General features: G+C 46.1%; 1 protein-coding gene across 1 annotated transcript in view; it reads right to left on the bottom strand.

Moving 5' to 3' along the window:
• Positions 1 to 12,734, bottom strand: part of GCN1 (GCN1 activator of EIF2AK4) — a 433,190-nt gene that overhangs the window by 100,367 nt on the left and 320,089 nt on the right. Inside the window, 1 exon segment of the mRNA XM_029571925.1 lies at positions 4,309 to 4,470. Coding sequence (XP_029427785.1) covers positions 4,309 to 4,470 — 162 coding nt within the window.

Below are 12,734 nucleotides of genomic sequence, written 5' to 3'. Positions count from 1 at the left end.
CTGATCATGCCTCTATTACAATAGAGCTAGAATTGATACAGAGGGCGTTTTACCTAGATAGTGTTTCCCTTCCTTTTTATATCAGAATGATGCCTTTAAGGAGTTCTTAAAAACTAGGTAGCAACAATATTTAGACGATATGTCCCCTGAGATCTCTCCACAGGTGTTGTGGAAAGCAGGTAAATCTAATTAATTAATCATTTCCCATATAAGTAAAGTAAGAAATGCACATATAATACAACTTACTCAAAACCTAACTAATGCTAAAAAAAAACCCGCAGCATATTCGTTCAAGTTTGGAATCCGACAGGCTGGCTATGCTTAATCTTAAAAATCAACTAAACAATCTGCTGTTTCAAAGGGCTCAAAGATCAGTGTTATGGACAAAAGCTAGAATGTTTCTCTACACCAACAAGGCTAGCACAGTAATGATGAGGTTTACTTAAAAGTTCCCAATCAAAATATTATATAACAAATATGGCTGGTAAAAATGCTGGAGTTGTTACAGATACTAAACGAATCTTGGAAATTTTTATGGACTATTATCGTATTTTATGCCAGGGTAAGCCAGTACAGGAAGACTTTTGCACTTCTTTTTTTGAGAATTTAGCTTTCCCTGGTCTGTCTGATTCTCAAATTCTTCACCTAAATAGACCACTTAACCTGATGGGAATTGATCTTACTATTAAAGTGTTGAAGTTAGGGAAGGCCCCTGGACTTGATTGTTATAGCCCAGAATTTATAAAATACTGAGGTCGTTGTTGACGTCCCCATTATTGCAGTTTTATAGCGGAGCTTTGGAAGCTGGTATTCTTTTGGGGAGTGCCAATTAAGCATTAATTACAGTGTTCCCTAAGAAAAGTAAAGATCTCTCTAAACCAGAAAGTTATTGACCTATCTCTTTGTTAAATGTGGACCTTAAACTTCTGGCATCTTGGCAAAATGACTTAGTTTGGTGGTTCCTGACCCGGTTAACCCTGACCAGGTGGGTTTTGTAAAAGGGAGACATGGTGTCTAAGGTCCGCAAACTAATAAATGCCTCGTGGTCCTCAGCATCTACTGATAAGGATAAGCTGATTATCAGCCTTGATGCTGAAAAAGCCTTTGACAAAGTTCAATGGCATTACCTGTTCTGGATTGTGGAGCGCTAAGGCTTTCAAGTAAATTTTTTGAGGTGCTAAAGCTATTATATGCTAATCCAACAGCTAGGATAACTGTCAACAGTTTGATCTCAGACTCTTGATCTCCAAGGAGGGACACGACAGGGCTGTCCTCTGTCACCTTTATTGTATTTATTATTAGAACCATTGGCCCTAAAACTTCATAATTGTCCTGATTTCCATGGTTATATATTAGGGCAATATGAACAAAAAATTTGTCTATTTGCAGATGACTTTTTTGTCTCTGAACCTGTAGCCTCTCTACCTATTATGCAGATTTTTCAAGATTTTGGTAGGTTTGTGGGGTTGTCCATTAAGTAAAAGGAGTCAGCAATACCACCGCTTAAGGATTCATGGGTTATTCTCAAGTTTTATGTGTTTACGATTAAAATTTTCTTCTGATTATAGGCAGATTTATCAACTTAACATAACTCCTGTTATAGAGTCTATTCAGTTGACATTTCAATCCTGGATGGATCTTCCTTTATTATTTGGTAGGGCTGCATTGTTCAAAATAGTACTTTTTCCTAAATTGTTGTACCAATTACAAATGCTGCTTTGGTGGCTTCGCAAGAAAGATGTCCATCATTTGCAATCATTGGTTTTGAGCTTTTAATGGAGGAACAAAGCTAAGCATATCAACCAGGTTTGGTTGTCTATACTATTTCCATTGACCCCTTGGGCGGAATTGCATTTGCCCAATACCAGTATTCCGAACAGTTTGAAATCTTATCCATTACTTCAGGCTGTATATCTAGCCTAGAAATATATCTGCTCTTGGTGGGACTCTGATTACAAGAGGTCAGGCTTTTTGCTGTTTGTAGGCAATGTTGCCTTCAAACCTGGTATGCAGCATAGTTTTTTTTCAACTGTGGGGAGGGAAGTGTCTAGGTGTTTGTTTCTGATGTAGTTTCTGTAGCTGATAATTTGAACAGTTAAAATGTATGTTTGATTTACCTGCTTCTCATTTTTATGCCTATTTGCAGGCTAAGCATTATGTGTCTTTTCTACTGCGCTTATCTTCAACCTTTATGGATATCAACTCTATATCATATTTGCTACAGGGTGTGGGTAAAACTTGCAACAAAGTCTCATTTTGTAACAAATTGAAAAAAATGTCACATTGTTTTGTTAAAATTAATGACACAATGGTCTATTGAGTTTGGTACAATAGTTACTGAAGAGTTGTGGCATATTCTTATGCAGTTGAAAAAACTAACAATTAATACTAAACTTCAAGAGATGCAATTTTGTATTATCCATAGAAGTTATTATACTGTGGTGAGACTATATCAGATGGGATTATTGGCATTGGATCAATTTATACACTGTAAAGTTACTAAAGCTAATATGATCCGTAGTTTTCTCTTATAACCTTTTGTTATATCCTAAAACCTTTTGTTCCATGTACCACTGTTATAATATGTTATAATTGGTTTTTTTTTTTTGGTTACCATGTTATAATGTAAAATAGGGCGGACTACGCCCTATTCTCTTGGTTATCTGGAAACCGATGTGATATCTCGATTGAATGTCGGTATATAAAAGAAATAAATAAATAAATAAAAATATACTATGTTGAATGGTTATTTGATATCTGTCCTAGTAAGTGTTGATGCTCTGGCCACCTTTCCTTGCAGAAGTGTTAATTTTAGGAGACTCTACATGGGTGAAGCATTTATCTAGGAGTCGTTAAATTTATACAAATTGCACTTCTTCCAACAAGACTGTTTATTCTGCAATGTTGAAAGAATGTGAATCCCCCGTCTGTGCAGATGTGGATTAATCAAATGCAGAAATGGAGGGCTATTGAAGATTTGGATACTAAAATGGTTCACAAACCATTGAATAATGGTTATACCACAGTATGGGGAAGATTTTTGGATGCTAATCAGATTCTAAAATGGGTAGAAGTCTACTGGGGGTGTGCGAATAATGGGGTGTATGAATGCATTCATAGTACTGTGGTAGATGGTTTGTCTAATTTTGTCTGCTGCTATGGCTGTTATAAGGAAAAACTGGTTAATGTACCGGTTGCAGTGCTCTCATTTATTATACAGTTGTATTTTTGTTGCTGTAGCTGTACATTACCACAATAAAGATACGTTTAAAAAAAGAAAAACAAAGGAGCTGATCCTCTTGGAACATTCAGAGGAGCTATGAACCAGACTACAACAGCATCCGAGACTACTGAAATTAGTGTAGGAGGCCCTTGCTCTGAGCTACTCCCTTCTTGCGGTTAAATTATGGCTGCTGTTCCCACCGTAGTAGCAAGAATGCTGATGGAAATGGCCAGAAGACAAACCTGCCAATGCAGTTCCCCCTGCCCCTCCCCCAACTCCGGGACAGATGACTCCATGTTTTGTCCTTTCTCCCCCACAAGATTTATAGAAGCTTCCCCCTCCCAGTGCCCGACAGCGCCATCCATATCAACTGCAAACTACTGAATTCTTCTCACACTCCTGAGATGCCATTGCTTCCTCCCCTATGTCTACTGCCTCAACCTGCAGTTCCTGAGCACACCATCAAGAAAAACCCCACATTAACTGCAACTCACCCTCAGATTGCAAGCTGTTCTGTTTTTAGCTTTCTTTTCCTTTCCCTTTTTTAAACTGCTTTAACAAGCAAGAACCAGGGCTCAGCAGAAGAAAGGGAATGATAGCAAGGGAAGCCTTGTTTAGTTTTTATTTTTTTGAAAAGGAGAGACCTCAGCGGAGGCGAGAAAAAATGTGGAGGAAAAGAGGTAATTCAGCAACTTTGTTCAAATAACTAGAAGTCCCGTGATCCACTGGCTGTGCTCAACCGAAAGAGATAGTACAAGACTTTCACCTCAGGAGCTGCCCATCCAAATTACTGTCTTCTTCACTTGGCCTAACCAGGTCTTAGCGCACTGCATGGAATACTTACCTGCCATCAGCTGGAGACAGAGAATACTGGCAGGCTGAGGTCAGCACAGGAGCCTTTATATGGTGAAATCAGCAAGCCTGTCAAGTCTCTGTTTCCATCTGCTGGTTGGGAGGCATAAACCCATGTGGCTGGACTGGTCTGGCTGGATGAAAAAGAATAAAGCAGATACAACCCACATGTTCCAAAGGAATATTTGCTGGTTTTACTTGTTATAGAAATAGAATACAGAAAGTTTTCTTACCAACTGATCCAACAAAAATGGCAGAATGTCTTCTAGTGCCTGGTGGCCAATTGTTGTGTGCAGCTGTTCAAAGGTTTTGGCTGCAGCCTCTCGGACCTCTTCCAAAGGATCACAAAGAGCCTTCCTTACTGTTGGAACTAAAGACTCAGAAAAAAACAGCACCTACAAACAAAAAGCAAAGGCTTCTGAATGTTGAACACAGAGCCAAGTAATAATGAATCAGTATTAAAAGAAAATTATTCCTTTCCTGCTAATTTTCGTGCCTGTAGTACCATGGATCACTCCAGATGTTGGGTTATGTCCCCCGTCCAGCAGATGGAGCCAGACAAAGCTTCGGAGGGTGCTGCCTCATAAACCAGTGCACCCTCTGTAAGTCTTCAGTATAGAGAATATCAGAGCAATAAGACAGAGAAGGATGGATCAAGATAACCAACCACCCATGACTATGAATAAAATATACAGAACCGATAAAGAACTGGTGTCAAAAAGTGAACTTGCAAAAAGAACTGTGGAACAGCCCCTTAAACCGAGAGGCTAACACCGGATTAGATGAAACAGAGTAGCAGAGTCAGAGGGAAGTCGAGCAGTAAACCCCAATCCCCAGAAACCTTAGGGAGGGCGTCTGGACTGATCCATGGGTACTACAGGAACGAAAATTAGCAGGTAAGGAATAATTTTCTTTTCCCTGTACATACCAGGATCATTCCAGACGGTGGGATGTACCAAAGCTTCCCTACGTAGGGTGGGCCCTTGATAGCCCTGTTTGAATGACTCTGTTGCCAAAGTAACCGGAAGTCAGCGACTGGAGATGCAAGCGGTAGTGCCTTGCAAATGTATGCAATGATTTCCATGTCACCGCACGGCAGATCTCCTGAGAGGAGACAGACTGGCTTTCCGCCCAGGACGCCGCCTGAGAACGAAGAGAATATGCCTTGACGCTTAGAGGGGGCTGTCAACCCGCCCCTATATACGCTGTCACAATAGCCTCTTTGAGTCATCGAGCGATCGTTGTCTTCGTAGTCTTGGAGCCTTTCTTTGGGCCAGACCAAAGGAGAAACAAATGGTACAACAGACAAAAATCATTGGTGACCTCCAGGTAACAGATCAGTATGCGCTTAACATCAAGTTTGCGGAGATCCCGTGGATGGTCGGCAGAGAAGGACGGAAGTTCTACCGTCTGATTCAGATGAAATGCAGAAACCACCTTGGGCAGGAACGAGGGAACTGTGCGCAAGGAGACTCCAGAGTCCGTGAAACGGAGGTAAGGCTCCCTGTAGGACAGCGCTTGGAGATCGGAGACCCAGCGGGCAGAACAAATGGCCACCAGAAAGACAGTCGAGGGTGAGGTCTTTGAGAGTGGAGGCACGCATACGTTCGAAGGGAGGGCCGCCCAAAATCCCGACAACTAAGTTGAGGTTCCAGGAGGGACAAGGGGCCTGAACTGGGGGCCTCAGGTGTTTCACCCCTTTGAGGAACCGGACGATGTCAGGGTGAGAGGAAAGCGGAAGCTCTTCCTGGAGGTGGACCAGGGATCCAAGAGCAGAAATTTGGACCCGCAGGGAGTTGTAAGCGAGGCCCTTCTCCAGACCCTCCTGAAGGAATGCAAGGATCTGAGGCACAGAAGCCGATCGCGGCCGTGCGGCCTGAGAAGCGCACCAGGATTCGAAGATCTTCCAGACTTGTACATAAGCGATGGAGGTGGATGTCTTCCTAGCCTTGAGGAGAGTGGAGACTACAGCCTCCAGGTATCCACGGCATCTAAGTCTCCGCCTTTCAAAAGCCAGGCCGCAAGACAGAAGTGATCTGCCTGGTCGAAAAATACTGGACCTTGATGCAGTAGGCGCGGCAGGTGGCCCAGGCGTAGAGGACCGTCCACCGCGAGGTTGATCAGATCCGCGAACCAAGGACGGCGTGGCCATTCCGGTGCCACCAGGATCACCAGACCTTGGTGGACCTCTATCCTCCGGAGAACCTTGCCCCTAGTGGCCACGGGGGGGAACATGTAGAATAGAAGGTGACGTGGCCAAGGAAGGACCAGCACATCCACGCCTTCTGCGCTGTGCTCCCTTCTGCGACTGAAGAATCACGGTGCCTTGGTGTTGTGAAAAGTGGTCATGAGATCCAGGCGAGGGGTCCCCCAACGATGATTAAGGAGCTGCATCACCTCCTCGGAGAGTTCCCACTCTCTGGGATCTAAACGTTGTCGACTCAAGAAGTCTGCCTGAATGTTGTCCACACCCGCAATGTGAGAGGCTGCAAGTCTAGAGAGGTGGACCTCCGACCACGACATCAACTGGTCCGTTTCCAATGAGACATGATGACTTCTCGTGCCCCCCCCCTGGCGGTTGATGTACGCTGCCATGGTCGCGTTGTCCGAGAGGATCCTGACCGCCCGATGCCACATGAGGGGACGAAAACGTTCCAGTGCCAAACGTACAGCTCTCGTTTCCAGGCGATTGATTGGCTACGCTGCTTGAGATTTTGTCCACTGCTCCTGTACTGAACTCGTCTGGCACACTGCCCCCCAGACGGATAGGCTGGCATACATGGTGACCACCATCCAGTCTGGAATTTCCAGGGGTATGCCCTGTGCCAAGTGGAGCGGGTCTAGCCACCAAAGCAGGCTATCCCTGGCGAGTTGGGGGAGTGGGAGGATGAGCTGGTACTCTTGCGAGACCGGTTTCCAGGGAGAGAGTAACGCTTTCTGTAACAGACGCATGTGCGCAAATGCCCAGGGTACGAGATCGATAGTGGATGCCATGGATCCCAGGACCTGTAGGTAATCCCAGGCTGTGGGAGAAGGGAGACAAGAGAAGCACTGAACCTGCCCCCGGAGTGACTGGGCCCGATCCGTTCGCAGGAAGACCTTGCCCATCGCCGTGTCAAAGCGCGCACCCAGGAAATCCAAAGTTTGTGACTGAATAAGACTGCTCTTGGCGAAGTTGACAACCCAACCTAGGGATTGAAAGAGCTGCACCACCCGGGTGACCGCTGCGTGACCCTGTGTCAGTGTCTTTGCTCAGATGAGCCAGTCGTCCAGATATGGGTGAACTAGAATCCCCTCGCGTCTGAGAGCTGCCGCCATTACCTTCGTGAATGTTCAGGGGGTGGTCGCCAGGCCAAACGGGAGGGCTTGGAATTGGAAATGTTGACCCAGAACCTTGAAGCAGAGGAAACGCTGATGCGCTTTGAGGATGTGAAGATAAGCCTCCATCAGGTCCAGGGAGGCAAGAAATTCCCCCTGATGCACTGCCGTGATCACTGAGCGTAAAGTCTCCATCTGGAAATGAAGGACCTTGAGGGACTTGTTGACCACCTTGAGATCCAAGATTGGAAGGAAGGATCCCTCCTTCTTGGGGACCACAAAGTAGATCGAATAGTGGCCTGAGCCCACCTCCTTGGGAGGTACTGGAAGGATGGCCCTGAGAGCTAGAAGTCTGTCGAGAGTCTGCCGTACAATGAGCTGCTTTTGAGGTGGTCCGCAGGGAGAGAAGAGAAATCTGTCTCTTGGGGGTCGAGCAAAATCCAATGCGTAGCCGTATCTTAGGATGTCTAGTACCCACTTATCCGACTTGTCCGACGTGATCCGGACCCACTCCTCGTAGAAAAGAGAGATTCGCCTCCCGATCCTGGGGGTCGGGGAGTGGGACAGTCTGGCATCAATGAGAGGACATGGAGGGAGCCCCTTGGGCTACAGTTGGCTGCTCAGACTCCCAGTGCGGAAACCTCAAATACCCTTTTGAGGTAGACTTCTAGCTTCCTGTCCTGCAGGTCCTGCAGGGCCGTGCCTCCCATGACTGGAATAGTCATACGTTTTGTGACAGCTGAGACTGCGGAGTCGACCTTCGGAACCTTAAGAATATCTAAGAAGTCCTCAGGAAGAGGGTACAGTTTATCCATCGCCCTGCTGACCTTCAGTGAGGCTTCGGGCGCATCACATTCTCTAGCCAACAGTTGCAGGAAGGTAGGATGGGTAGGAAAGGCCCTGGTCGGAGGGCGGAGACCCGCCGGCACTGGGTCCCCCTTCTTCCCCGAGGTGGTGGGTCCCGGCGGATCCAGAGGAGCCTCGATGTCCAGCTCTTGAAAGATATGTGGAATGAGAGCATCCAACTCATCCCTCTGAAAGATCCGTAGCAACTCTGGGGCATCCCCTTCCATCTGGGCAGCGAACAGGGGATCATCCAGGCCAAGCAGGGGATAATCCAGTCCAGGATCTGGGGCCGACTCAACCCCCCCTGCAGGGGGAAGAGTGAGACGTACCCAGGAGATCCCCTGAGGGATCCCCCCCCACTGGGCCCTGGGCTCCCTGGAGGGCTCCCTCGGGAGGAGTATCGGCTGCCCTGGGAACCTTGTGAGGCGGGGGCCCTGTTGCGGAATCCGGAGGCTGGGCCATTCTTGCCAAATAAGCGTTGTGCATAAGTAGCACAAAGTCCGTGGTAAACGGAGCCAGGCCCGAGGGGGTAAGGCAGAAGGATTCCCAGGCTGTAAATGGGGTCCCAGAGGCGGGACCGGTGTTAAAACCAGTGGTAGCAGTTCAGAAAGATCCTCCAAATCCTCTCCTGATGGCAACAGTATAGCTGGTTCTGAGACCAAAATGGCCACCGTTCCCGCATGAAGCGGAATCGGAGCCAGCCTGTCTGTGAAGGCACGCTTGACCACGCGAAGAAGAATGTCCCGCCGGCTGTGAGGTGCCCTCCCCACCAGGGAGGCACCTCATACAAATCCCCTCGCAGGAGAGCCTCGATCCCGGCTCCCCGCATGCTGCACATCTTAGAGCCCTCTGCATGAGGGGGAGGGGGAGAGAGCCGCGAGGAAACACAGACAGTACCGCGAGCAGCGGGAAAATGCCTCCGCTTTTAAACACACTGACCCCGAGGAAACAAGAGTGCCAGCAGAGGAATGTTACTTCTCTGCAGTCAGCAGCACCGAGGAATGCGCTTCTCGGGGGTGCGGGTCGGGACACGGCGGGGGGGGGGGGGGGGGAGGAGGGAGAGGTTGAAACCTCCAACATGCACCCCCAGGAGAGCTGGTTTGAGGAGACCTAAAGGAAAGGAATAAAATCACAAAAACTTACCCCCAAACCAAGAAGGAAAGAAGAAAACCAGACAAAGTGAAAGACAGATCTGTCTGCAAGTTAAGGCAGAATAATTTGCTTGCTTTTTTTTTTTTTTTTTTTAAATAACTTGATCCATCAAACAAAAGTACAGAGGAGAAAGAAAGAAAGAATAACTCTCTCCATATACTGGGGAAGCCAAGGTTCGCATGCTCCTATCTGCTGGAGTCAGAAAGATACTGAAGACTTACACTGGTTTATGAGGCAGCACCCTCCGAAGCTTTGTCTGACTCCATCTGCTGGACGGGGGACATAACCCACCATCTGGACTGATCCTGGTACGTACAGGGAATTGAGTTTCTCTCTTCATCATGATAATGATTACTTCATAAAGGAGAATCCACTGACTGTCTCCCAACATAGCACCCACAGGTACCCCTCAAACTCCATTAGCTTAGACACAGACTGAAGGTTTCCTGGTACAGTGCCAACTGCACGTATGCAAAGCCTTCTTCATATATGGTGCCATGCAGTATCACCCTCACGTGGGACTCAGTTCTGCTGTCCACAGAGAACACCAGTGTCATCTCCCGTCTGCTTTCATTTTGGAAAGGGGAGATGACGCTTCATTTACACTGTAGTGCAAATATCAAAAGCAGAAACTTAGCTTATATCTCTGCCATAGGAATCACCCTATGGTGGAGTTATAAGTTAAGTTATAAGCTATTTGTATTTTACTGCCATCACTGGTCAAAACAATACATGCACGAGTAGCACCAAGAGAATAATTAAAAAATAAAAGAAGACCCTGGTGTTGTGCTGATTGAGGTTTTTCCCTTTCAAAAAAGAAATGGTAGTCTAAGCAGTTGTGGTTCAAATGAATTTTTACAGTCATTTGAAGTGTATTAAAAAACTAATATAAAAAAAAGATTATAAAAAATTAAAAACAGTTAAAAATTAAAAAAGAGGATTGTTATCCAGTGAGCATTGGTGTAGATCTAGTTGGAACTATACACTGGAAAAGTGAAGGTATTTTTAGAGATTGTTTAACTTCTTATCATGTAGAGGTTGTGACAGCTTCTGTTCATTTAAAGATTCATTGAAACATCCAATTTGACTAGGGGTTCTTAAACATTTGCTCCAATGCTTAATTGTGTATTAAATGAAAAAAGCAGAATTGCTTACCTTGTAATAGGTGTTATCCCAGGACAGCAGGATGTAGTCCTCACATATAGGTGACATCATCAGATGGAGCCCTGATACGGAAAACGTCTGTCAAAAGTTTCTAGAAACCTTTGGCTGGCACACTGAGCATGCCCAGTATGCCATGATAGATAGATAAATTAATTAATAAATAAATAAATATTCTCAGCCACAGGGGTCTCCCTTCAGTCTCCTTTGTAGCAGTATGCACGAGCTAAAAAAATAAAATAATAAAACGTAGCGGATCCAACTCCGCGGGGTGGCGGGTTGGTTCTGTGAGGACTACATCCTGCTGTCCTGGGTTGCGCTGTTATTGGCACATCCCCTATTCCCTTGTGATATGCCGTTATGGCACTTAGGTGTACCCTTACCGAGGATGTCTGGAGACCAGAATCCGAAAGGTGGCATAGGTAATCTAATAAAGAAGGAGTGGGGCAAGAGAAAGGGTCAAAACTTTTTTGTGTGCACCACTTGGAAAATCTAGTCCACTTAAAGTGGTAAGATTTACGTGTGGAAGGCTTTCGTGAAGCTACGAGCACTTTAGAGACTTGTGTTGAAAGATTAAGTGGTTGCAGAATTAAGCTTTCAACATCCAAGCTGTCAGGGCAAGAGTTGTCAGTTTGGGATGACGCAACTTGCCCTGATTCTGAGTTACGAGAGTGGGCACTATGCCCAGGCGAATTGGCTTTCTGATCGAGAGGTCAATGAGTATGGGAAACCATACTTGTGTAGGCCAGGACAGAGGATCATTATTCCTCTGTCCTGTTGTAGCTTCACGAGAGTTTTTGCTATGAGCGGGATTGGAGGATACACATATAGAAGTCCTGTGTTCCAGGGGCGAGCAAAGCCGTCTCTGGGGAATGCTTGTCGACGGTCGTGGAGGGAGCAGAATCTTTCCAGAGGTCTATGGTTGGGCGACCCCAGCGTTGAAAGATTTTGCTTGCTACACGTGGATCCAGAGACCATTCGTGGGGATGGAAATGTCGACTGAGATCGTCCGCTAGGACGTTTTGTATGCCCACTAGATAAGTTGCTCGGAGATGCATGGAGTGCTCTAGAGCCCAAGCCCAAATCTGCATCGCTTCCTGGCAGAGCAGATAAGAGCCTGTGCTTCCCTGTTTATGTACCACATTGCTACTGTGTTGTCCGTTTGTATCAGCACAGTCTTGTTTGAGAGGCAGTCTTTGAAGGCATAAAGGTCATATCGCATCGCTCGAAGTTCTAAGAAGTTTAGCTGACACTTCATTTCGAGTGTAGTCCACGTCCCTTGTGTTTGAAGGTTGTTGACGTGAGCTCCCCATCCCAAGTTGGAGGCATCTGTGGTCAGGATGACTTGCGGAGTTGACTGCTGGAATGGGAGACCAGCTTTAAATACTGTTTGATTTGTCCACCAGCGGAGCAATAGGCGTAGCTGGTGGATAATTTGAACTGTGGTTGGAAAGCTTGTAGCCATTGAGATTTCAAAGTCCATTGAGTTCTTCTCATGGCTAATTTCGCCATAGGGATAACATGTACTGTCGAGGCCATGTGTCCTAGTAGCATTAGAAGTTGATGGGCAGATGCGAACTGGCATTGGGTTATAGAGTTCGCCAAACGTGCTAGATTGTTGGCACGGTTGTTTGGAAGAAAAAGTTTTCACCATTGTGGTGTCGAGGTCTGCTCCGATGAATGTGAGTTGAGACGGGTCGATGTGGGATTTTTGATAGTTGATGAGAAATCCCAGGGAGTGTAATAGTATTATTGTGCTTTTTAAGGCAGACAGAGCTCCCTGCCTGGATGGACTTCTGATTAGCTAATTGTCTAGGTATGGAAAAACATGAATGCTGTTTTTTCTTAGATGTGCAGCAACCACTGCTAGACATTTTGTGAATACTCGAGGAGCAGAGGCAAGTCCGAATGGTAGGACTCGAATCTGGTAATGATTTCTTCCTACTATGAATCGTAGATACTTGTGATGTTGTGTGGAAATGGGTATGTGTGCATAAGCGTCTTGAAGATCTAGAGAACAGAGCCAATTTCCCCGTTGAAGTAATGGAAGGATGGTTCCCAGAGATACTATCTGAAATTTTTCTTTGTGAAGAAATTTGTTGAGGTTGCTGAGGTCTAAGATAGGGCGAAGACCGCCTGTTTTCTTTGGAATTAGGAAATAGCGGGAGTAGAACCCCTTTCC

The sequence above is a fragment of the Rhinatrema bivittatum genome, chromosome 11 (assembly GCF_901001135.1).
Source record: "Rhinatrema bivittatum chromosome 11, aRhiBiv1.1, whole genome shotgun sequence".
Lineage (NCBI taxonomy): Eukaryota > Metazoa > Chordata > Amphibia > Gymnophiona > Rhinatrematidae > Rhinatrema > Rhinatrema bivittatum.
The sequence above is the reverse complement of the archived record's forward strand: the minus strand, read 5'-3'. Positions and strand labels throughout refer to the sequence as shown.